The sequence below is a fragment of the Mesoplodon bidens genome, assembly GCF_964165515.1.
Source record: "Mesoplodon bidens genome assembly, chromosome: 3".
Taxonomy (NCBI): Eukaryota; Metazoa; Chordata; class Mammalia; order Artiodactyla; family Ziphiidae; genus Mesoplodon; species Mesoplodon bidens.
In genome coordinates this window covers 128,396,390-128,421,682 of record NC_138178.1, presented here as the reverse complement: position 1 = coordinate 128,421,682, position 25,293 = coordinate 128,396,390, and the positions used below count along the sequence as shown (strand labels likewise).

Genomic DNA, 25,293 nt, shown 5'->3' with positions numbered 1-25,293 from the left:
CAAAGGAAACCATAAACAAGACCAAAAGACAACCCTGAGAATTGGAGAAAATATTTGGAAATGAATCAACTGACAAAGGATTAATCTCCAAAATATATAAACAGCTCATGCAGCTCAATATTAAAGAAACAAACAACCCAATGCTAAAATGGGCAAAAGACCTAAATAGACATTTCTCCAAAGAAGACATACAGATGGTGAAGAAGCACATGAAAAGCTGCTTAACATCACTAATTATTAGAGAAATGCAAATCAAAACTACAGGGAGGTATCACGTCACACCAGTTAGAATGGGCATCATCAGAAAATCTACAAACAACAAATGCTGGAGAGGGTGTGGAGAAAAGGGAACCCTCTTGCACTGTTGGTGGGAATGTAAATTGATACAGCCACTCTGGTGAACAGTATGGAGCTTCCTTAAAAAACTAAAAATAGAATTACCGTATGGTCCAGCAATCCCACTACTGGGCATATACCCAGAGAAAACCATAATTCAAAAAGACACATGCACCCCAGTGTTTATTTCAGCACTATTTACAACAGCCTGGTCATGGTAGCAACCTGAATGCCTGTCAACAGACAAATAGATAAAGAAGTTGTGGTACATATATACAATGGAATATTACTCAGCCATAAAAAGGAACGAAATGGAGTCATTTGTTGAGATGTGGATGGATCTAGAGACTGTCATACAGAGTGAAGTATGTGAGAAAAACAAATACCGTATATTAACACATATATGTGGAACCTAGAAAAATGGTACAGATGAACCGGTTTGCAGGGCAGAAGTTGAGACGCAGATGTAGAGAACAAATGTATGGACACCAAGAGGGGAAAGCCGTGGCGGGGTGGGGATGGTGGTGTTATGAATTGGGTGATTGGTATTGACATGTATACACTGATGTGTATAAAATTGATGACTAATAAGAACCTGCTGTATAAAAAAGTAAAATAAAATTCAAAAATTAAAAAAGCTTCAAGAGGATTGACATACACACACTAGTATATATAAAATAGATAACTAATAAGAATCTACTCTATAGCACAGGGAACTCTACTCTTTAATGACCTATGTGGGAATAGAATCTAAAAAAGAGTGGATATATGTATATGTATAACTGATTCACTTTGCTGTAGAGCAGAAAGTAACACAACATTTTAAATCAACTATAGTCCAATAAAAATTAATTAAAAAAAAAGAATGCTCTAAATTATCTAAAATCTTTTCTTAGCTTCATCTAGACCATTCACGCTCTCTGAGTGGCTAAAATAAATTCTTTTACCAAAAATGTTCTGCAAAAATGTCATGACTTCTATTAGGAGATGTTAAGAGAAGTAGCCCTGTGAATATCAGCAAAGTGATGAAAGTTGCTTCCTGAAAAGATGTTGTTGACAGTATTGTTCATTATGCTACCCTGGTGTCCTGTTAATACAGGAACTCCTTCCTATGTGCATGCACACACACACACACACCATCCCCCTCCCAATACCAGGAAAATTTCTCTCTAATAGTTTCGTTAATCCTTTTGCTTTTTCTGAATTACTGACTTATTTTTATCTCAGGGACACTGTGATGCACCTAACTGATCTTGTTTTCATCTTCCCATTGGCTACTGCAAAATGCAAAGCAAAATCTAGTCACTGTATAGCATGCATCTTACTTTCTTCCCCATATTTACCGTTTGCTTCATTTTATTTTTGTGACTCATCTTTCTAGAACTGGCAGTGGTATTAACTATATGTAATATTGAGCCTTTCTCATCTCAGTTAGCCTTGCATAGGACTTTGTTCTTTTAAATTGACTTACATACAGTTTTGTTTTTTTTAATTGACTTACATACAGTTTGTGACAAGACAATTACAAAATATAACCTCTGTGTTTATTTCAAAGACTAGTTTAAAATCACAGGAAAAAATCAGAATTTGTGTTTCTTTTCTAAGTTCTAGTTTTTAAAGCATGTTGTATAACTGTAACCTTGTTTTTTTCCCCCCAAGGCAGCCAACAGTTAGATTCCATTCATGTAACACAGTTGGAGAGAGATACTGTTTTAGTGTGTTTAGACAGTAAGTATTATTTTAAAGTTTATTCTAAGTATACTACTTGATATGACATACCTTTTCATGGAATTGATTCTAATAGAATCAGTAAAGTAGATTTGCAGTTTTCCACCTTAAGTGGCATTGTTTTATTGATGAAAAACCTAAATTGGCTACAGATATAGTAACTAATTGATCTGTTTGTCAGACTATCCTCTGTGACCTTTTTCTTTATTCTGTTTGGCCTACTTGGGAACATTATACAGTCAGCTCTCTGTATCTGTAGGTTTCACATCCTCTATTTAGCCAACCATGGATTGAAAATATTTAGAAAAAAAAATTCCAGAAAGCTCAAAAAAGCAAACCTGAATTTGCAAGTGCCTGGCAACTATTCATATAGTTTTTGTGTTGTATTAGGTATTATAAGTAATCTAGGATCTACTGTTATAGCACAGGGAACTATACTCAATATTATGTAATAACCTATAAGAGAAAAAAAGCATCTGAAAAAGACTATATCTACATATATATACAGACACATATGTATAACTGAGTCGCTGTGCTATACACCTGAAACTTACATGATATTGTAAATCAACTATTTCAATAAAAATATTTTTAAAAATTAAAGTCTATGGGAGGTTGTGTATAGGTTATATGCAAACACTAGGCCATTTCATATAAGGCACATGAGCATCCATGGACTTTGGTCTCCATGAGGGGTACTGGAACCAATTCCCCATGGATACCGAGGGACAACTGTATTAGAACAGTTTGCCATAACCTTGGGGTAAAATTCAGTATAAAATTATTCTGTATAAAATTCTGTATGATTCATTGTAATTAATGAAAAAATAGAAGGTTATACTAATTTGGTCACTTGTAGTCATATAACATGAACTTTTGGAATCATGTCAGTGTGATATTCTAATGCACAAATAGCTTTGACACCTTTACCTGCTAGTTGTGATTCTTTTGATGCAGCGAGAGATGTTATTGATAGATGTGTGTTGTACTGTATATGCAGTGGAAGAGACAGAAAAACTTTAACAATAGGTGTTTCCAATTTTGCAAACAAAGCACTCTAATTCTTAAAATCCCCCTTACTTTAATGCAATGAATCCTGCAAGTGAAATTCACCCAGACTTGGCGTTATATTTGAAATTTGGCAATATTTGCTGTGGTTTGATTCATTCCAATATTTTAAAATTACCAGACCTGCCCATAGATGTTTAGGGTTATTTTTAAAATTGTTCGACCACTATATTTACCTGTATTTTTGTCTTAATTTCTATTCTCTAAAGTGTTCCCTAGTGGATTTGCCTTATAGAATCATAAAGATCATCTAATATTATAGATAAGTAAACCAAACCCCAGAGTGTTTCATTTGCCCATTATCCCTTAAGTACTTTTGATTCTTTGAATACTGATAAGATTGGCATGTTGTTTGGTTACTCTTAAGTGAAATTTGATAAATTCTTTTTTACCCAAACAAGTAGAAGTCTCAGTACTAATTAATGAAATAAACAGATGATCAGAATTTAATTGTAGTAGTGTTGAACCTTTAACATTAAATGCCTAAATATCTTCTGAGTCAAACAAGGAAAATAAATTGTACTTAGTTTTCATTTTGTTGATTTATGTATTTAAAAAATTTTTTTAAACCTTTGATTAATTAGGACTTCCATTTCCCAGCTATTCATGGTAAATGGAAAGTTGACTTTCTTCAGTTGTTCTTTTTTTCTTAGGGGAGCAGTGTAACACTTCGAAAATTGTTTGTCAACTCTGTGGTATAAATCAGTTTTACTAAGCAGCAATGGAGATAGGTGTGTAATCACGATAGGTGTGTAATCACAAATAATGGTAGACAGATGAGAAAGTAATGCAGAGAGAAGGTATCTTCCAAGTCAGAGCTAAGATGGTTAAATTAAAAAACAAATGGACAAAAGGGAAATAGAAATATTCACATATACTGTCTATCCCAGAGTTTACTTATAAAGAAATTCTGACTTTTGAGAGTACTATTTTTTTCCTCCCTTGTACTTCTGTAGAATATTAGTTACATACTAAAGTTAAGAATTACTGCAGATATTACTTATGTAATTTGTAAGGGGGAAAAAACCAACTCTTATTGCTGAATACTTAGGCACCAAGTTAACCACTATTAAAGAAGCCCTTCACTTTTTAAAAAATGAGAACGTAAGTGTTTAATATGAACTGTGAAAAAAAATACTGGTGGAATTGCCATTTACAACGGAGGCCTCACTCTTATAGAATATATCAGTGACAGTTTTTCACTGGGCATACTTGAATCAAGAGAAATAATTGAACTTTATTAAGAATATTGTTATATATCCATGTAAAATCCACTTATCAAGTTACATTTATTTTAGCAAATCTGCATTTCCAGTCTTGACTTGTTTTTTCTTTTTTTAAGAATTTGTAAAAATTGTAAATCTACAAGGAAAACTAAAATCAAGTAAGAAACTGGCCTCTGAGCTGAGCTTTGATTTTCGCATTGAATCTGTAGGTAAGTCTCCTTTTTTTAATAATGCATTTAGAGTACTTGGTTTTTTGTTCATTCTGTACTTAGGGTTATCTAGACCAGCACTGTCTCATAGAAGTTTCTTTGATATAGAAATGTTCTCTATGTTCTTAAATACAGTAGTCATTAAGCACACTTGTTAAGTACTTGAAACATAGCTAGTGCTACATTTTAATTTTAATTTTTAAATTTTTTTTTTTGTTAATGTCTTTATTGGAGTATAATTGCTTTACAATGGTGTGTTAGTTTGTGCTTTATTTATTTATTTATTTTTTTATTATTATTATTTTTTTAATTAGTTTCTGCTTTATAACAAAGTGAATCAGTCATACATATACATCTGTTCCCACATCCCTTCCCTCATGCATCTCCCTCCCTCCCACCCTCCCCATCCCACCCCTCCAGGCGGTCACAAAGCACCGAGCCGATCTCCCTGTGCTATGCGGCTGCTTCCCACTATCTATCTACCTTACGTTTTGTACTGTATATATGTCCATGCCTCTCTCTCACTTTGTCACAGCTTACCCTTCCCCCTCCCCATATCCTCAAGTCCATTCTCAAGTAGGTCTGTGTCTTTATTCTCGTTTTGCCCCTAGGTTCTTCATGACATTTTTTTTTTTAAATTCCGTATATATGTGTTAGCATACGGTATTTGTCTTTCTCTTTCTGACTAACTTCACTCTGTATGACAGACTCTAGGTCTATCCACCTCATTACAAATAGCTCAGTTTCGTTTCTTTTTATGGCTGAGTAATATTCCATTGTATATATGTGCCACATCTTCTTTATCCATTCATCCGATGATGGACACTTAGGTTGTTTCCAGCTCCGGGCTATTGTGAATAGAGCTGCAATGAACATTTTGGTACATGTCTCTTTTGGAATTATGGTTTTCTCAGGGTATATGCCCAGTAGTGGGATTGCTGTTTTAATTTTTAAATTTTTATTTAATTTAAATTTTGATGTAACTAGTCACACAGGGCTAGTTACTATAATATTAGACAGTGCAGGTCTGGACCGTAATAAATCTTTTATTGTCATTTCTTGAATATTTAAAACATGAAATCATTTCTTCTATTCATTGTTCCCTTTGCTGCATCAAGTGAATTATACTTCTTCCAATTCTTTCCAAATCATGAAGGTATTTGTGTGATGTGATTAACAATGTTAGATATGCTAGAATTCTTTGCCGTGTAAGATTCTGGTTGGTGTGTGTTGATGGTTTTTGCTTTTAGGTCTATTTAAATATAAATAGTTTCCCACAGAATCTGGAAAATACTATGCCATTTGAATTTGCTTCCTTGTCAATGAGTGTTTTACTCTGTAATATCATTGGTTTTATAAAAATTATTATTGTTTGCATCCTCACTGATTATATGTCAGTAAGTATTTTCCTCAAGGGTGATAGAACTTATGAAAAAATACCATGGGTGGAAACATTTTGAACAATTCATGATATGGTTCTACTTTAAGTCAAAAACAGTTAAAACAAAATTGGTGATTTTTATTTGGGCTGTAAAAAATATATATATCTTATAATTAAATGTATATACTTTTTAAAATGTGTTTCTCACTGTTTAGAAAGTTTTCTGTTGATTTTTTTAAAATTTAACGGTTTCTCAAGTGGAGTTTTGCCCTATTGCAAAGTACATTCATCCCTCTGGGTAACCATCTTACATAGGAATAATTTGCTTATGATTGGAAATTTTATTCAAGCAGAAAACCTAAACTTTCTGTAGATGCCATGACAAAAGGAATTTTGGAAATATTTTCTTCTTTTACTCCTTTGTATGCTGGCTGTTGCATGCCAGTTTCTAAGATTTAATATTTTCAATAGAGATTCCAATATACAGATCTTTAGGTCCTCTTAATTTTAACTGAAACACACTAGTACCTCAACTTTTTCATATATGCCAAATTTTTTAGGATATTTTCGTTCTACAAAAGTTTGTTCCTCCTAGGCTACCATCTGTTCTTTCCAGTGAACTTTGGAATAATTTCAAGGATCCTCCTGCGTAAAAAGAGTCCCTTTAAGTCACCTTTTAAAAACAAAGCCAGTACTACTGTTTTTTTATTTCATGGCTAGTGAAGCTTGTATGATTTGTTATTGTAAAATACTTTTATGTTTATTGAGCTAAATTATGTTTCCAGAACACTCTTACATTAACTTTTTAACTTGATATTCTAGTAAGAAATATAATAAATTTCAATCACTTTCTCCCATCATCTTTACTGGTATAGGGCATATGGCTAACTCTCCAACAATCAAATTGGTTTTCTCCTTCTCTCACTGTACTTTAATGACTCTAGCCTCTGGCCAGGAAGGACCCAGGGGCCCTGCTGCCTCCCCCCACCCCAAAATTGGGGGCCCTGCCACTCTGTTTCTAAGCCACTGAGTGACCCCATATGTGTGCTTCAGTGGGCCCAGCACAGGCAGGACACAGAAATGGACAAGGCACAGCGAGAACAGGTTTTCCTCCAAGACCCTCAGGCCACCCCAGGGGATCGTGGAAGATGGGTGGGCAGCAAGAGGGGATATGGCATGTCATGAGGTGGCCACACTTTGGGGTCATGGTCGTTCCTGATTCCAAAGCCATCAAGAAGTTGGGCAAGCTTGGCTCAAATCTGTGACCACCCTTGTGAACAGTGGGACCTGCAAGGCCAGGGCAAAGGCCCGGTGGGCTCTGGAGGCCTGATAGGGTTGGGCAGCAACAGTGAGTACTATAGCTGAGGGCCCCTAGCCCCTCCAAATAAGAAATGGTTCACAGATCAAAAATATTCAGTGTGTGGTTAAATTTTAGATTACAGGACAGGTTTATTTTTAAAAACTAATTTTATAATAGGGAATATGTGAGCAGAAATAAAAGATGCTTCCTTAATAGCTACTTCTAAATATATCACATTATTTAAATAATCATGTTTTTAATCCAAAAAACCAGTTATGTTTTTATTATTTACCTAAGACAAAAGATAGTATATGAAAGAAAAATTAATATGCTGATGTCCAGCTCATCAAAAGTTAGCCCATTTTTAAATAAATGCCTGTTATAATGTATCTTTGAAAACTTCCATGACCCTGCCTCAATAAATTATTTGAGCTTTGTCATGACTTAGCCACAAAAATGTTGGGAACTAATGGTCTAGACAGAAATTTTGCACCAAGCACTTGAATAGCCTTACATTATCATTTATTAAAGACAGTTAAGGAAAATGTATAATGCACTACTATGTGCCTTATTTTAGTCCTGTTCTCCCTTATCTTTTTAGTATGCCTTCAAGACAGTGTGTTGGCTTTCTGGAAACATGGAATGCAGGGTAAAAGCTTCAAGTCAGATGAGGTAAGATTTCTCAAATTACCTCCAGTGATTCCCATTAAAGATATTAAATGTTGAAACATTCGTTTTATGTATTTTCTTTCTGAACCCACGTTGCTATGTTTAATGCCTTTAATGCCGGTAGAACAAAACTGTCAGTATTTTCCCTTCAAATAATGTTCAGTTTTGTATTTATTGTATTCTCAGTGGCCACAAACAATTGTCAAACATGAGTTTACACAATTTCAGTCCTCTTATTTGTAATTTATAAATATGGTTGCTAAACTTACTAAACTTTTCTAAAGGTAATAAGCCTTTTCCATAATCTATAAATGTGTAGGTTATTTTTTTAATATAAATTTATTTTATTTATTTTTATTTTTGGCTACGTTGGGTCTTCGCTGCTGCACGTGGGCTTTTCTCTGGTTGCGGTGAACGGGAGCTATTCTTCGTTGTGGTGCACAGGCTTCTCACTGTGGTGGCTTCTCTTGTTGGGACCACGGGCTCTAGGTGCTCGGGCTTCAGTAGTTGTGGCTCATAGGCTTAGCTGCTCCATGGCATGTGGGATCTTCCCGGACCCGGGCTCAAACCCGTGTCCCCTGCATTGGCAGGCAGATTCTTAACCACTGCACCACCAGGGAAGCCCCTGCAGCTTCTTTTTTAATGTTATATTTAAAATTCTAAATTAATATGTATTGGATCACAGGACTAAGGAAAATCTAAGAAAATTAATTCGTTTACTAAATATTTATTGAGTATCATATACATTTAGGACACTATTCTTATTATAGCACTGAAGACATAATGAAGCATAATTATAAATAATGTCAAACCCTTATGATGTCTATCTTCCAGGCACTTTACAAATGCTACCTTATTGAAGGCTAATAATACAGTGGGGTTTAGGTACAATTCATAGTAAAGTTATGTACTATTCATATTCCCGATTTTACAGGTACAGAGTGGTTAAGTAACTTACCCAGAGTTACAGAACTAGTTAAGTGACAGAGCCTGGATGTGAAGGGTCTCCATAAATCACTTCTACTGAGATAATTGGGATATATTTCATGTAGGAGGTGGGACTTGGGCTCCCACCTTGAGAGGTGAATCCTAACAGTTAAGAGAATACTAACAGAGACATTTCCCATTTGTGTGAGTGTCTGTGTAATTCTTGCACACCAGGGCCTCACAAATTTTTGGACTTATTTTGAAGCTTAAAATCTTCCATTTGAATTACCTTTACACTGTTATTTAGATATAACTATTTCCACCTCTTATATGAATGCAGAAACAGAATGCTTCCAAGTAAAAATGATGTAAATCAGTGGAATTAGAATGCTTCCCAGAGAAAATGACATAAATCAGCTTGTCTTTGAAAGCGTCCGTTTAGTTACTGACGCATGTCACTAAATGTCACCAGGCCCCTGCATTTAATGAAGCCTACAGTCCTACTTACTGCCATAACATTAATTGTCCTTAGATGCTATTTTCACTGTGTCACTCCTGTGGTTAGAAATCTGTAGAAGTTACTTGTTGTTTACCATATCAAGTGTGAATTCTACCTCCTATTTTTAAGTCATCTTGCTTACCTTTGTCTTTCTGGTTTTGTTCTCATCCTTCAATTTGGGCCTAGCTATAATGTTCATAATGTAATATTCAGCCATTCTAGTCCACAATGATTGGAACATTGCTGAACTGAATACTCTGAAAATCAGCTGCATTTAGTATAGCACCAGTTTTATTTTCTGATTCAAGTTTATTAATTCCATCTTCTCAGCTAGACTGCAAACTCATTGATAGCAGAGTATTTTTTTTCCTTTTTTTGCGGTACGCGGGCCTCTCACTGTTGTGGAGCACAGGCTCCGGACGTGCAGGCCCAGCGGCCATGGCTCACGGGCCCAGCTGCTCCGCGGCATGTGGGATCCTCCCGGACCGGGGCACGAACCTGTGTCCCCTGCATCGGCAGGCCGACCCTCTACCACTGTGCTACCAGGGAAGTCCCAGAGTATTTTTATACTTATTTTATATCCGCACCGTCAGAGTTTGGGTTCCTCCAAAAGCTGACCCTAAAACAAGGACTCAGGTCCTTGTTTATTTGGGAGTAGATCCCAGAAAACAAGTGACAGAGTAAGGAATGTAAGATGGAGAGGGACAAAAAGCCAACAAAGAGCACATTAATAAACTGGTTCACACTGTAGGCAATGAGGGCTTAATCCCATAGGGACTACTGAGGAACAGTGTGGAGCACACCTCAGAATTGGCTCATCAGAAGGTGGGGAGGCGGGTGCATTTATACACCAACTGCTGTCCCTGCTAGTTAATGGGCACGACTGAGTACCTTTCTTTAGTTTTGGAGAAGACAGAGCAGAGGAGTGCCCCCTGTACACAGATGTAAGACACTGGTGCATGGGAGTGTCTACCGCAGCTCTGCTGAAATCAGGTGGGCTGAGGGGTGCCACCTCAAGCATCTGCCTTATGACATAAAGGAAGGAGTAGGGGCTGTGCAGTCCAGCAAACCTGTACTCAGATCTTGGGTCTACTAGTTATATGACCTAAAAGTAAGTTACTTAACCTCACTGAATCTTAGTTTTCTCTTTAATAATATGGGAATGATAATACATATCATAAAAAGTTCTAAGGAAAGTGCTTGACCCATACAGATGTTCCATAAATGTTGATTTGTTTCTACTAATAAGCAGTCGAAAAAAACCTTACTAAAATCTATTTAATTTGAGGAATTGAGTCGATCAAAAATTATCATTCTTTTTAATACTTGTTCTATCTAAATGATTTTTAAATTATAATTTAAATGATATGGGGACTAATAATATGGGGTATTTTCTTTCATAGGTTACCCAGGAGATTTCAGATGAAACAAGAGTTTTCCGCTTATTAGGATCAGACAGGTAATAGTTTGGTTGTTTTATTACCAAAGGAGTTAAACGATTGTATTTTTAATTATACTGTCAACCTCTGACTGTGTTTCAAACAGAACTTCTTTTTTTTTTTTTTTTTGCGTTACATGGGCCTCTCACTGTTGCGGCCTCTCCCGTTGCGGAGCACAGGCTCCGGACGCACAGGCTCAACAGCCATGGCTCACGGGCCCAGCCGCTCTGCGGCATGTGGGATCCCCCCAGACCGGGGCACGAACCCGCGTCCCCTGCATCGGCAGGCGGACTCCCAACCACTGCGCCACCAGGGAAGCCCCAGAACTTCTTTTTTAATATACTTATATTGTTTCAATATATTTATTTATATTGTTCAATAGAAGTAACATTGGTTTATAACATTTATATAAATTTCATGTATACAATGTTATATTTCTAGTTCTATTTACCCTACAGTGTGCTCACCACCAAAAGTTTAGTTTCCTTTCATCACCACACAATTAACCCCCTTTACCCATTTCACTCTCCCTCCACCCCTACCTCTTCCCCCTGGTAGCCACTCTGTATCTACGTGTTTGTTTTTGTTTGGTGTGTTCATTTATTTATTTTTATGTATGTTAAACAAAACTCTTAGAGGCTTCAGAATCTTAGAGAAATTTCCTTGTATCTTTATTGAGAGAGAGAGAAAAATATTTTAATTAGTCAATTAAGCAAGCTTTTGTCAGTGTGAGGATCATGATTCTAGAAACAGTTATACTCAGCCAAGACAAAATGTGTTAAATAGGTGTTTATGTCCCTAGTACCATGACATTTCAGGCTCCTTTGTTTTCATCATTTCTTCCTGGCATGTTTACTTCTATTAACTGTTATTGTATATATCCAACAGAATGTGTATCTCCTGACATGTACTTTTATATCACAAGATATTCCACTGAGTCTCTGAGGTCATTCTAAATTAGAAGGAATTATGTGGTCTCTGTGATCAAAGTGAAAGATAAGTTCCAAATCTATGCCATCTCATGAAAAAAGAATTATAGCTTTTGTTCTTCAAAGTCTATGTTATCTACCTCTACAACGAATAAAATACCTATCCCTTCCTATTTTCCAAAAGTTGTTACTGCAGCAAAACTGGCTATAGTGGTATACATTAGTCCTGAGGTAAGGATTGAGAACCTCTGATCTTCAAGTTCAGTCTCGTCACAAAACCATTGCTTAGATATTACACACTTAAAGAAGGCGGGGAGAATTGGAGTTATGACTCCATAAAAATTTTTTACAGAGACTTTTGTAAAGGGAAAAAGGATTTTTGGAAAATGGCAACTACCCATTGCCGTTGAAAAGGCAAGCCGAGAGAGCATGGCAACCTAGTAACTAGTCCTGCATAAAAGAGAATTGGAGGACCACCTGGTAAATGACTGCAGAATGGGAGGTCCTTTGCTTCTCCAGGAAGGGCTGACAAAAGAATTGTAGATCATTCAGTGATCCTGGCACAAATAGCACTCTGGTGAGACATAGTATGAGAGATTTCTGCTTGATAGAGGGTAGGCATCAGAAGCCATTTCTCTTAGTTACTTGTTTCCTTCCAACTCCTTCCCCCAGAATTTTCTCTTTCATCTAGCCCTTCTTTGTTTGTATTGTTTCTCCATTCTCTGTCACTATTGCCCTAAAAAACTACTTTTTTCAGACCATTGCCTTGTTCTGATTATCTTCTTACTTGGGCATCTCCTTGATTTTAAGACATATATCTTAACCAAGGCTTTTGTTTTGTCTTAATTTTTTAAGTGATTTGTTAAATTGTATTGTTTAAATATAGGTATTAATGTCTAGGAGGAAAGAAAACTATGTCAGAATATTAATAATGGTAAACTCTGGGCAGTTGAATTATAGGTAGTTTTATTTTCCCCTTCTACTTTTCTTTAATGCATACTTTAAGTATATATTACTTTTTTGTTTTCATTTCAAAAGTAATAATATGCTAGTTGTAGGAAATTCATACACTAGAAAAATATAAATTATTTATGCAACTCCCCCCCCCATTTCCCCTTCTAGACTTTTTTCTCTGCATGGGCATATTGTTTTTTATTTTGTTCTCAAACCTGTCTTCCCACAGTGTAGATCCTATGATATGACACTTGATTGGTTTTTCTTCCTATTGGTCCTTTCATTGAACTCTTACCCTGCCTTTGTTCCAGGCACAAGGGAGATGGCCCCATTTCATACTTTTTAAAACTATGTATTTGCAAATACCTTGAAGAACAGTGTGAGTGGGTGCCTCTTAAAATCCTGTTTTATTCTCTCAGCCCTTCCTCCATCCCCTTCTTGTTCATGTATATTCTAAAGCTTTATTATACCTTTTTTTGGCATATATGAGTAAGCAAATTTGTTTTTAGTTGGAATATAATGAGACTATCCTGAAGTGTTTTTAATATTTTATATTCATAAATTCATCAATTCTTATTCAGTTTTGTTTTTAAGCTATAAGATGTAAAGCTGAATTTGACTGTGCATCTATTAATGTGATCTCTGTGTAATCTTACGTGAATGTGAACAGTGATATTCTTTCCTGGTTTGATGTTAGTATTTGAAGATGAAATCTCTGTTTCTACTCTTTAACAAGACTTTTGTTTTGATTTAATTGCAGGGTTGTTGTTTTGGAAAGTAGGCCAACAGAAAATCCTACTGCACACAGCAATCTTTACATCTTGGCTGGACATGAAAATAGTTACTAAGCAACAGAAATTGGTCTCAAATGACAGGAAAATGAATACACTCCATTGAAAGCAAAAATATCTTAAGGAAATTCAGTACAAACTACACTATGATTTGCTTTAATTGTTATGGGTTATATCTAAAATGATCTGTACTTTAAGGTAGAATTCAATATTTTCTGTAGCTGGAAACAGCTATTCTATCTCTTGCCACTATGTGGTGGTTTTATCAAGTTTGCTTAATAAAAGCTATGAGACAAACAGTCCTCTAGTTCCAGGAAACACAGTCTTTTTAAAAAAATGTTTGTAACAAGGATGCCATGATATTTTTAGATAACAACTCATGTGATTATCTTCAGAGAGATAAATTTAGTGACAGTTTTCTCATTTTATACCATGTTTTATTCCTTCTTAATGAACATAATTTGATAAAGAAATTATCAGGTAAGCCTTTCACTTTTACATTGGCCATTCTGTATGTTTTTGTAAAATAGAATATTTAATCCTTATTTATTAATCTCTTGCTGGAGTGGTGTAATGTATCTAACTTTTAGCAAAGGAAGGTTGCAGAGCAGCTTAAATTTTTTTATAATATATAAAAATTTTGTTTACCTTTTAAGACTAGTACTTTGAGGGTTTAAAGGCTGTGTTTGGAGGTTCAATACATACATGCAATATTATTTAACACAAGTATTTTGTAATATAATATCATCCAGAATTGCCTTACAGGAGAGTTTTGTGTTTTCAACTACATATAATTGTAGGGGGTCATACAGAAGACAATGATGATGGTTGAAATATTGTTAGAAGAAGTGTGTATTTCTAGATGTGACTACCGTGTGTATGTATTCTTGACAAGCAGTATAATGTACCTGTGATTTTTTTTACATTAGGGATAATGCATAAGAAATTAATTTTCATATATATTATCATCCCTAGTGTAGGGGGGAAAAGTGTTTAACTGTCCATGATACGTATTTTACTTATACTATACCAGAGGGGAAACTGTAAAGCAACTACATGTGTATTCTTGGGTTTTTCACATATATAGATCTTCATTTTGAGTAGGTTTTAAAAAAAAATCTTTAAATGAAATTTAATTCCTGATGGGATAGTATAAATAAGTATTATAAAAATCAGTATTCTAAAGATAAGTAAGGATTGGGCCATTCTTGAGTTTTCTTCCTTTCTGCTATTGTTAGTATTCAAAATGAAAGCATCACACTGGTACCTATTGTCTTAATGCATTTAACAGTTATTGTTGAGATGATGAACAAGGGGGTGGCAAGAGCAGACTATAGATTCATTTTCAGCAGTTCCTTGAGAGGAAGACAGTGTAACTATCTCATTCGGTCTTTAGCAGTCCTGTATGGTAGGTATTATCATCATCTCCTTTTTTTAGATGAGGAGTTAAGGGGTTAGCAAGGTTAGGAGACTTAACCCAATTCACACAGCAAGTTAGTGGTTGAGCCAGACCATGAGTCTTGTGACTCTGTTCTTTTCACTATGCAATATGCAAACAATAAAATATTATGCAAATAAGATACATAAAGTATTGTCCTTTAAAAAATGCTATGATTTCAGCAAATGAGATATATAAAGTATTGTCCTTTAAAAATGCAATGATTTCAGTAAGTGTGTTGCTGTTTATTTTGGTGCCTGTTAAATGGGGCCTCTGGACTGAAGGACACTGGATACAATTGATGGCAGGGGACCATACTCAAAACAGGAAATATTTACATTCTGGTTACAAAGACCAATATCCTCCTCCTCCTCTCTGAATCCTGGCAGCCAGATCTTCCCATCCTAACAATACTGGAAGAGTCTTCTCTGCGCCATCTGGTCAGTGCAAGTGGAAAGACCTAAAAAGATCCTAACATCAGAAGTGTCCTGGCTAAACTGCCCAGCTGGATAACTCTACAGTGAAAATCGTAATATGCCCACCACCCCATGCATGCATCCAGAGCTTACAGTTAGTCTTTTAGTCCTATGCTATTCCACTGGGTAATACTCCGCACTCCCAATGCAGGGGGCCCGCGTTCAATCCCTGGTCGGGGAACTAGATCCCACATGCATGCCGCAACTAAGAAGCCTGCATGCCACAATGAATATCCCACATGCCACAACTAAGACCCAGTGCAGCCAAAATAAATAAATAAATAAATATTTTAAAACAATAATAATAAAAATAAATAAAAATGATTAAACAACCAGGAGTTATGAAATATCTGAGGAAAGCCTCTTACAGGAAAGAGAGAAAACAATAGGGGAAAAAGCACCTAACGGAAACAGACTATGCAGAATGAGGAAAATGTCAAAAGAAAAAGTATCTTTGCAAAGATGTTGCAACTATGAATCAGGAGTAGGATACTAAAAAAGGAGCTTTTGAAAAAACAGAGCTATTAGAAAAAATATAGCATAGCTGAATAATTCAATAGATGATTTAGAATATAAAGTTGAAGACATTTCTCAGAAAATAAAAAGAAATGAAAATATTGGAGAAAAAAATTAAGAAAATTAACAGGCCAGGAGGGCCAATATACAATCTCCCAGAGTTCCAAAAAGAACAGAGAAAATAGGGAATCAGTAGAGTATTTCAAGAAATATTCTCAGTACTAAAGAACTTCAGATTTTAGATTGAAAGAACACAGTGGATGAAAAAAAATCTATTAGGAAATTTCAGGCATGTCAGGGTCAAAGAGAAGATCTGTTATGTTTCTGAAGAAAAGGGGCAGGTCAAATACCAAGGAATAAGAATCGGAATAACTTCAAATTTCAACAGAAGCAGTGCCTTCAAAATTCTGAAAGAAATTTCCAACCTAAAATTCTGGATTCAAATAAACTATTAATTGAACCTAAGGTTATAATGAAGACATTTTTATTTGTACAAGGTCTCACAAACTTTACCTTTCATATAGTCTTTCGCAAGAAGCTACCAGAGGATGTGCTTCATAAAAATAAGGTCATAAACCAAGCAATATGAAGACATAGGTGCAAAGACTGGGATTCAGCATAGGAGAGAGGTGAAGGAACTCCCCAGATGATGATGATGAGATATGCAAGGATGACACCACACCAGACATACAGAACATAGTGAAGCATATCAGAAGCTCCCAGAGAGGCTTTTTCAGAAAGATTAAATAATAAACTACCTTATGCATCTCCCAGACCCCAAAAATCAGAGTGAGGGACTTCTGATACTGAAATGGAGAAGGAGGAAAGGTCAATGTAAAGGTGTATTGAGGTCATTGCTGTGTAGACAATGGCAGCTTGATCCACTAGGTCTATTGTGAACCTCTGTGATAGTTCCCACAATTGTCTCCTGAAAGACAAGTGGCTGGACCATTTATCTTGACACGCTCCTCATTAGGTGAGTTGCTGCCGGGACATTACCTCCTGAAGTACCAAGTCGCAGCTTGTACATGGGCCATGTGGGCTCCTTCAGTGTCAGAGAAGGCCCTGAGGCAGAAAGCTGGAAGAGTAGGAGATAAATCTGAGCTCTCCCTCTGTGGCTGAAATCAGACATGAGTGGAGGGATTCAATCAGTGATGATATTATTTTTTTCTTTAAGATTTTTTTTGATGTGGACCATTTTTAAAGTCTTAATTGGATTTGTTACAGCATTGCTTAGTTTCATGTTTTGGCTTTTTGGCCACGAGGCGTGTGGGATCTTAGCTCCCCGACCAGGGATCGAACCCTCACTCCCTTGCATTGGAAGGTGAAGTTTCAACCACTGGACCGCCAGGGAAGTCCCAATCACTGATGATACTACTTCTAAGCAAAAACTTACCTAAGGTTGAACCAGATGACTTCACAGGCAAATTCTATCAAACATTTAGAGAAGAGCCAACACCTATCCTTCTCAAACTCTTCCAAAATATAGCAGAGGGAGGAACACTCCCCAACTCATTCTACGATGCCACCATCACCCTGATACCAAAACCAAAGATGTCACAAAAAAAGAAAACTACAGGCCAATATCACTGATGAACATAAATGCAAAAATCCTCAACAAAATACTAGCAAACAGAATCCAACAGCACATTAAAATGATCATACACCATGATCAAGTGGGGTTTATCCCAGGAATGCAAGGATTCTTGAATATATGCAAATCAGTCAGTGTGATAAACCATATTAACAAATTGAAGGAGAAAAACCATATGATCATCTCAATAGATGCAGAGAAAGCTTTTGACAAAATTCAACACCCATTTATGATAAAAACCCTCCAGAAAGTAGGCATAGAGGGAACTTACCTCAACATAACAAAGGCCATATATAACAAACCCACAGCCAACATCATTCTCAATGGTGAAAAACTGAAACCATTTCCTCTAAGATCAGGAACAAGACAAGGTTGTCCACTCTCACCACTATTATTCAACATACTTTTGGAAGTTTTAGCCACAGCAATCAGAGAAGAAAAAGAAATAAAAGGAATCCAAGTTAGAAAAGAAGTAAATCTGTCACTGTTTGCAGATGACATGATACTATACATAGAGAATCCTAAAGATGCTACCAGAAAACTAGAGCTAATAAATGAATTTGGGAAAGTAGCAGGATACAAAATTAATGCACAGAAATCACTTGCATTCCTATACACTAATCATGAAAAATCTGAAAGAGAAATTAAGGAAACACTCCCATTTACCATTGCAACAAAAAGAATAAAATACCTAGGAATAAACCTACCTAAGGAGACAAAAGACCTGTATACAGAAAACTATAAGACACTGATGAAGGAAATTAAAGATGATACAAACAGATGGAGATATATACTATGTTCTTGGATTGGAAGAATCAACATTGTGAAAATGACTATATTACCCAAAGCAATCTACAGATTCAATGAAATCCCTATCAAATTACCAATGGCATTTTTCACAGAACTAGAACAAAAAATTTCACAATTTGTATGGAAACACAAAAGACCCCGAATCGCCAAAGCAATCTTGAGAAAGAAAAATGGAGCTGAAAGACTCAGGCTCCTGGAGTTCAGACTGTACTACAAAGCTACAGTAATCAAGACAGTATGGTACTGGCACAAAAACAAATATAGATCAATGAAACAGGATAGAAAGCCCAGAGATAAACCCACGCACATATGGTCACCTTATTTTTGATAAAGGAGGCAAGAATACACAATGGAGAAAAGACAGCCTCTTCAATAAGTGGTGCTGGAAAAACTCAACAGCTACATGTAAAAGAATGAAATTAGAACACTCCCTAACACCATACACAAAAAGAAACTCAAAATTGATTAAAGACCTAAATGTAAGGCCAGACACTATAAGACTCTTAGAGGGAAAAAAAGGCAGAACACTCTGACATAAATCACAGCAATATCCTTTTTGACCCACCTCCTAGAGAAATGGAAATAAGAACAAAAATAAACAAATGGGACCTAATGAAACTTAAAAGCTTTTGCACAGCAAAAGAAACCATAAACAAGACGAAATGACAACCCTCAGAATGGGAGAAAATATTTGCAAATGAAGCAACTGACAGAGGATTAATCTCCAAAATTTACAGGCAGCTCATGCAGCTCAATATCAAAAAAAACCAAACAATCCAAAAATGGGCAGAAGACCTAAATAGACATGTCTCCAAAGAAGATACACAGATTGCCAACAAACACATGAAAGAATGCTGAACATCATTAATCATTAGAGAAATGCAGATCAAAACTACAATGAAGTATCACCTCACACCCGTCAGAATGGCCATCATCAAAGAATCTACAAACAATAAATACTGGAGACGGTGTGAAGAAAAAGGAAGCCTCCTGCACTGTTGGTGGGAATGTAAATTGATACAGCCACTATGGAGAACAGTATGGAGGTTCCTTAAAAAAGTAAAAATAGAACTACCATATGACCCGGCGATCTCACTGCTGGGCGTATACCCTGAGAAAACCATAATTCAAAAAGAGTCATGTACCACAATGTTCATTGCAGCTCTATTTACAGCAGCCAGGACATGGAGGCAACCTAAGTGTCCATCGACAGCTGAATGGATAAAGAAGATGTGGCACATATATACAATGGAATATTACTCAGCCATAAAAAGAAACGAAATTGAGTTATTTGTAGTGAGGTGGATGCACCTAGAATCTATCATACAGAGTGAAGTAAGTCAGAAAGAGAAAAACAAATACCATATGCTAGCATATATATGGAATCTAAAAAAAAAAAGGTTCTGAAGAACCTAGGGGCAGGACAGGAATAAAGACACAGACATAGAGAATGCACTTGAGGACACCGGGAGGGGGAAGGGTAAGCTGAGACGAAGTGAGAGAGTGGCATGGACATATATACACTACCAAATGCAAAATAGATAGCTAGTGGGAAGCAGCTGCATAGCACAGGGAGATCAGCTTGGTGCTTTGTGACCATCTAGAGGGGTGGGATAGGGAGGATTGGAGGGGGACACAAAAGGGAGGAGATATGGGGATATATGTATATGTACAGCTAATTCACTTTGTCGTAAAGCAGAAACTAACACACCATTGTAAAGCAATTATACTCCAATAAAGATGTTAAAAAAAAACAAAACTTAAGGTTGGTTGAAATCAAACAAAAAACTGCCAGATATTAACTCCAGGAAAGCAAAATGTTATAAGAAAGAAAAGGTAAACTATGACCAGTGGTTGAATGCCATAAAAATGTTAACAGTAAATAATAGTCTAATCAAAATTACAGCATAATTATATTGAGAGAGGATATGGTGAGGTAGGAAAAATACCTAAATCCTCATCTCTACAGTGGGAAATCAATGAATACCTAAAAATTAGAAGTCAAGAAGTAGCTTATTTAGTGACATGGAAATAAAATAATCTGCTAAAGGAAGGAAAATGGTTTTTGAAGTAAGTGAGATGGGGGAAGGGCATGCTTTTTTTGATGACAAACCTTTTAGGACTATTTGGCTATTTATGTGTGTGCCTACTTTTTTTTTTAATGTAAAGGAAGACTTTAAAAGCATGTTTCTGTTACATGACAGAAACAATATGAACAAACATACAAGTTCAGCTTTTTAGATTGTACCTTACACATATTAGGCATTCAATAAATGTTGATTATAGCTAAGGTATGCATAGTGTGGAAGAAGGCAGAGTAATTGCGGGGGGATGGGGAACTGGTTAAGTAAATCCAGAAGGTCGTGTGAGAGAAAGCATTTTTTATCGAGCTCCTTTTTTTTTTTTTTTGGCTAAACCTACTTCCCAGCATTTTCTCCTAGTACTCCCTGGAACACCAGCACATAAAGGCCATGATCATTCCACCTTCATTGCTTGACTCATAATGGCTCTCCCATCCTGAAATTCTTGATTTTTCACCAAAAATAAATCCTTTACTTCACTCAAGGTACTCAGTTTACTTCACTCAAGCTGTAACTTTTACATGACATCTCTATTTATTTTCTATTTTCTGTTTTCCAGAATTTCTACAGCACATGTAGATTACACATCTTGATGTAATACTCAGTTGCCACCTACCGGTCAAACCATTTAGCCCTTACCACTTACCTTAGATAAATTACTCAACCTGTCTAGGCCTCCATCTCATCTGTTGATTGCAAATAATGGCCACTTCATATGGTTGTTAGGAGGGTTAAGTGAGATTGTGAGCATTAAAGTTTCTTGCTTATGGTGAGAAAAAAAAACAGCTCCTTTATTTTTAACCAAAAAGTTCATTAAAGGCATAAAGAGTGCATTTTCATTCTTTAGTTGTTCCTTTCAGTATGTCACGCATTGGTAGACTTACCGTGGGGCTTTTTAAATTCTGCTTTTTTCAAGTTCCTTACATGCCTTTTCATTAGAAAAATAACTGATATCTTGTATCAAAGGTCCAAGAAACTCTTCCATACCAAACCTAGCAGCAAGGATCATTTTAGGTTTTACTGAGAATTTCAGATTGTCCTAATGGATCTTACTTAGGAGAAGAATAAGAAACATTTTTTAAAAATCTACTATATTGACATCAGAAATGAATCAAATATTCTCACTCTCACCACTTGTTATTCATTGTACTAGAGTTCCTAGTCAGTTCAATAAACAAAGAAAACTAAGAAAAAAATAAAAGATTAAAAGATTAGAAAGGAATAAAAATGCCATTATTTGCAAATAAACTGTTAGAAATCGTAAGTGAATTTGGAAAAGCAGATGGATGCACTGTCAACATAAAAAATAATTACATATACATATACTTGCAATAAACAGAAAATGAAATTTTACAAGGATACTATTTACAGTATAGAAAACCATTAAATATCTAAGAAAATGAGATGCAAGATCTCTATACTTAAAACTATCACTGAGGACTCCAGGGGCATGTATGGAGGAAAGGCCACCTGAGGACACAGCAAGAAGGCAGCCATCTACAAGCCGAGGAGAGAGGCCTCAAGAGAAACGAACCCTCCTGACACCTTGATCTCAGACTTCTAGCCTACAGAACTGTGAGACAATAAATTTCTGTCCTTTAAAAAAAAAATACAAAATAAAACTATCAGTGAAAAAGAGAAGACCTAAATAAATGGCAGATTATGCCATGTTAATGAATTAGATTTGATATTGTAAAAATGTTAGATCTTAAAGATTCTCTATAATCCAAGCAGATATATGAAAATTGACAAGTTGATTATAAAATTACATAAAATGCAAAGGGCTAGGGATACCAAGGCAATCTTGAAAAAGAAACCTGGGATTCTTAGGTACCAGATTTCAAGAGTTATGATAAAGCTGCTATAGCAGTTAAAAAGTGTGACACTGGCATGAAGACAGACAATGAAATACAATTGAGAGTACAGAAACAGACCCATGCTTAGTCACCTTATGTATAACAGATACACTGCAGTGTAGTAAAAAAAAGGATAGCCTTTTCAATAAATTCTATTGAAAATTTATTGAAAACAATAATAGAAAATCAAATGAAGCTTGACTGCAACTTCACTCAAAAATGAATACCAAATAGATTGTAAATAAATAAATCTAAATCTAAATAAATAAAATATATAAAACTATAATGCTTTTAAAATAAAACATAATATCTTTATGAACTTGGAATTAAAAAAAGGTTTCCTAAACAAAACATTAATACTTTGACTATAAAAGAAAAAGTTGGTAAAATTGACCTAATTAAAATTAAGTTGCTCTTTTCACCTAAGGACACCTTTACAAGAATGGGAATACAAGCCACAAAATGGAAAAGAGGCTTGCATTACATATATCCACGAAAGACCTACTCAGAAGATATAAAGAACTAAGGCAGACAACCCAATGAAAAAATGGACAAAGGATTTTGAATAAGCACTCCGCAAAAGGTAACATCCATGTAGTCAATAAACGTGTGAATGTATTCACTTCCTTGGTTATCAGAGAAATGCGAATTAAAACAAAAATGCTGTACTTTACACACCCACTAAAATGACTAAAATGAAAAAAAAAGATAAAACCAAATATCTAAGATTGTGGAGAAACTGGGGTGCTTGCACATTGCTAGTGGGAATGATGCACACTTTGGAAAAGTTTGGCAGTTTCTTAAAAATGTTAAACATAGATTCACCATATGACCCAGCAATTCCACTCCTATGTATCTGCCAAAGAGAAAACATGTCCACACAAAGTCTTGTATGTAAATCTCCATAGCAGCATTATTCATAATGACCAAAGGTAGAAGCAACCCAAGTATCTACCAATTGGTAAATGAATATGCAGTGGAATACTATTCAGCAATGAAAATAAAGTACTGATACATGCTACAGGGTGGATGAACCTCAAAAACATGTTAAGTGTGAAAGAAACCAGTCACAAAAGATCACATATTGTAATGATTCCATTTATATGAACTGTTCAGAAAAGGTGGAATCTAGAGACAGAAAGTAGACTAGTGGTTGCATGGGGTAGGGGTTAAGAATGAAGAGTGACTGTAAATGGGCGTGAGGTTTCTTTTTGAGGTAATGGAAATATTTTAAAATTAGATTGTGTTGATAGTTGCATAACTGTAAACTTGCTAAAAATCATTTATCTACAGACCTAAAATGACAGAATTTTATGGTATGTAAAATGTACCCCAATAAAACCAGAGAACGAGAACATCCAAGGGGTCAGTAAACACTTTGAAAGGTATTAACTTCATTAGTTACCAGGGAAAAACAAATTAAAATAATAATGCTGCTACAAAATGAATCCACAATACAGTGCTATTGCACATTCCCCCAGAATGACTAAAATGAAACAGGAGGAAAATATGAAGCTTTGATGGGGGTATGGAGCAACTGGAACTCTTATATACTGTTCATTGGAGTGTAAATTGGTACAGTATACCTTTGAAAAACTAAAGATGAACATACACATACCTTATAATCCAGCATTTCCAATTCTAGGTCTGCCCCTAAAAAACATGTTCACCAAAAGACACATAAGATTGTTCACAGCAGCATTATTCATAGTCACCAAAACTTGGAAACAACCCAAATGTCCATCGAGAGTAGCAAGAATAAGTTGTGGTATATTCACAGCTCAAAATACTACAGTACCATCAAAAAGAATGAACTCCTACCAACAACAACATGGATTTCAATCCTCAAGAAATTTAAGTTCTTTGTAAGAATTCAGACATTAAACGTATACTGTATAATTTCACTTAAATGAAGTTCAAGAACAGGCAAACTATAGTGTTAGAAATCAGGATGATGGTTACCTTTGAGGAAGAGTGAGGGAATAAAGATTGAGATGGGGCATGAGGGGATGCTTTAGAGGTGCTGGAAATGTTACATACTTTCACTTCTCAGCAAGCTGTACACTCAGGATTGACGCATTTTTTTCTGTATGTACTTACATTGATAGTTCAATAAAAACATTTATTAGAATCTGTGCCAAGACCTGTACTGGGGAGAAGTATTATCTAATTTTCACATTAATCCTATGAGATAGCAGGGTTCCTACTTTATAAATGAGAAGACCAGAGGTTAGTCATTGTCACAGATTGGGTTCTCTAGAAGCAAACGTCAAGATGGAATTAGAAGTGCAGGAGATTTATTTTAGGAAATAACCTGTGTGGAGAGCAAAAGGAAGTGTGAACAGGGTAAGCAGGAAGACTGTCAGTGCAGAGCTGGCACATGTGAAATGAGAAGGGGAGGAAGGAGGATTGCATAGAGCCTCAGACTGCAGTGCAGCTCTGAGAACACCTTGGCCAGTCAATGGGGAGCTCCAGAGCAAAGAATGTCCACTAAGGAATCCCGAGTTGGAAAGGAATGGCTCAGCTTTCAAACCCATACAGAAGAACTCAGTCGTTAGCTGGGAGCAGCCCAGGGAGAGCTTGGCCAATGCTGAGGTGAATTCTGAAGGTTAACTAATTTCTTGCAGCAGGTTCTCTCTTGAAGGGAGATCTAACCGACGCCTATCTACAGCTGTCACACTCACATATTAAGTTGTTTGGAAAGTTGGGATGAATCTGTCTGAAGCCAGACAGTCCCTTTATGACTACTTAAATGGAGACCTATCAAGTGTAGCTCAAATATCTAAGAAAACCATTAAACAAATCCATATTTCTAAAGGAAACAATATTTGGAAACATAAAGAAGGGAGTAAAGGGCATTCCAGGCAGAGGAAATTGTATCTAAAATAAACATAGTTGAGAGTTAAGCTCCTGTATCAGGGTTCTTTGGCTGTTCTTTGGTTGTTATGGATTGAAGAAAAAGCTGAAAACTGGGTTCAGAGAAGACCTAAGAGCAGGAGACAATGGATAGTCCCTTTGGGCCCTCAGAAGGAACCCACTCCAAAAGACTTCTGCACTGTGTCCTTT

At 35.9% G+C, this 25,293-nt stretch overlaps 1 protein-coding gene across 3 annotated transcripts in view; it reads left to right on the top strand.

The window, feature by feature from the left end:
• MAP4K5 (mitogen-activated protein kinase kinase kinase kinase 5) overlaps positions 1-15,044 on the top strand; it is a 155,333-nt gene extending 140,289 nt beyond the window's left edge. For all 3 annotated transcript variants that reach the window (XM_081227155.1, XM_081227153.1, XM_081227154.1), the window contains exons 28-32: positions 1,996-2,064; positions 4,475-4,567; positions 7,850-7,920; positions 10,747-10,802; positions 13,426-15,044. In XM_081227155.1, coding sequence (XP_081083281.1) covers positions 1,996-2,064; positions 4,475-4,567; positions 7,850-7,920; positions 10,747-10,802; positions 13,426-13,513 — 377 coding nt within the window. In that variant the 3' untranslated portion in view covers positions 13,514-15,044. The remainder of the gene's footprint in view (positions 1-1,995; positions 2,065-4,474; positions 4,568-7,849; positions 7,921-10,746; positions 10,803-13,425) is intronic.
• Positions 15,045-25,293: the final 10,249 nt, after the last annotated feature.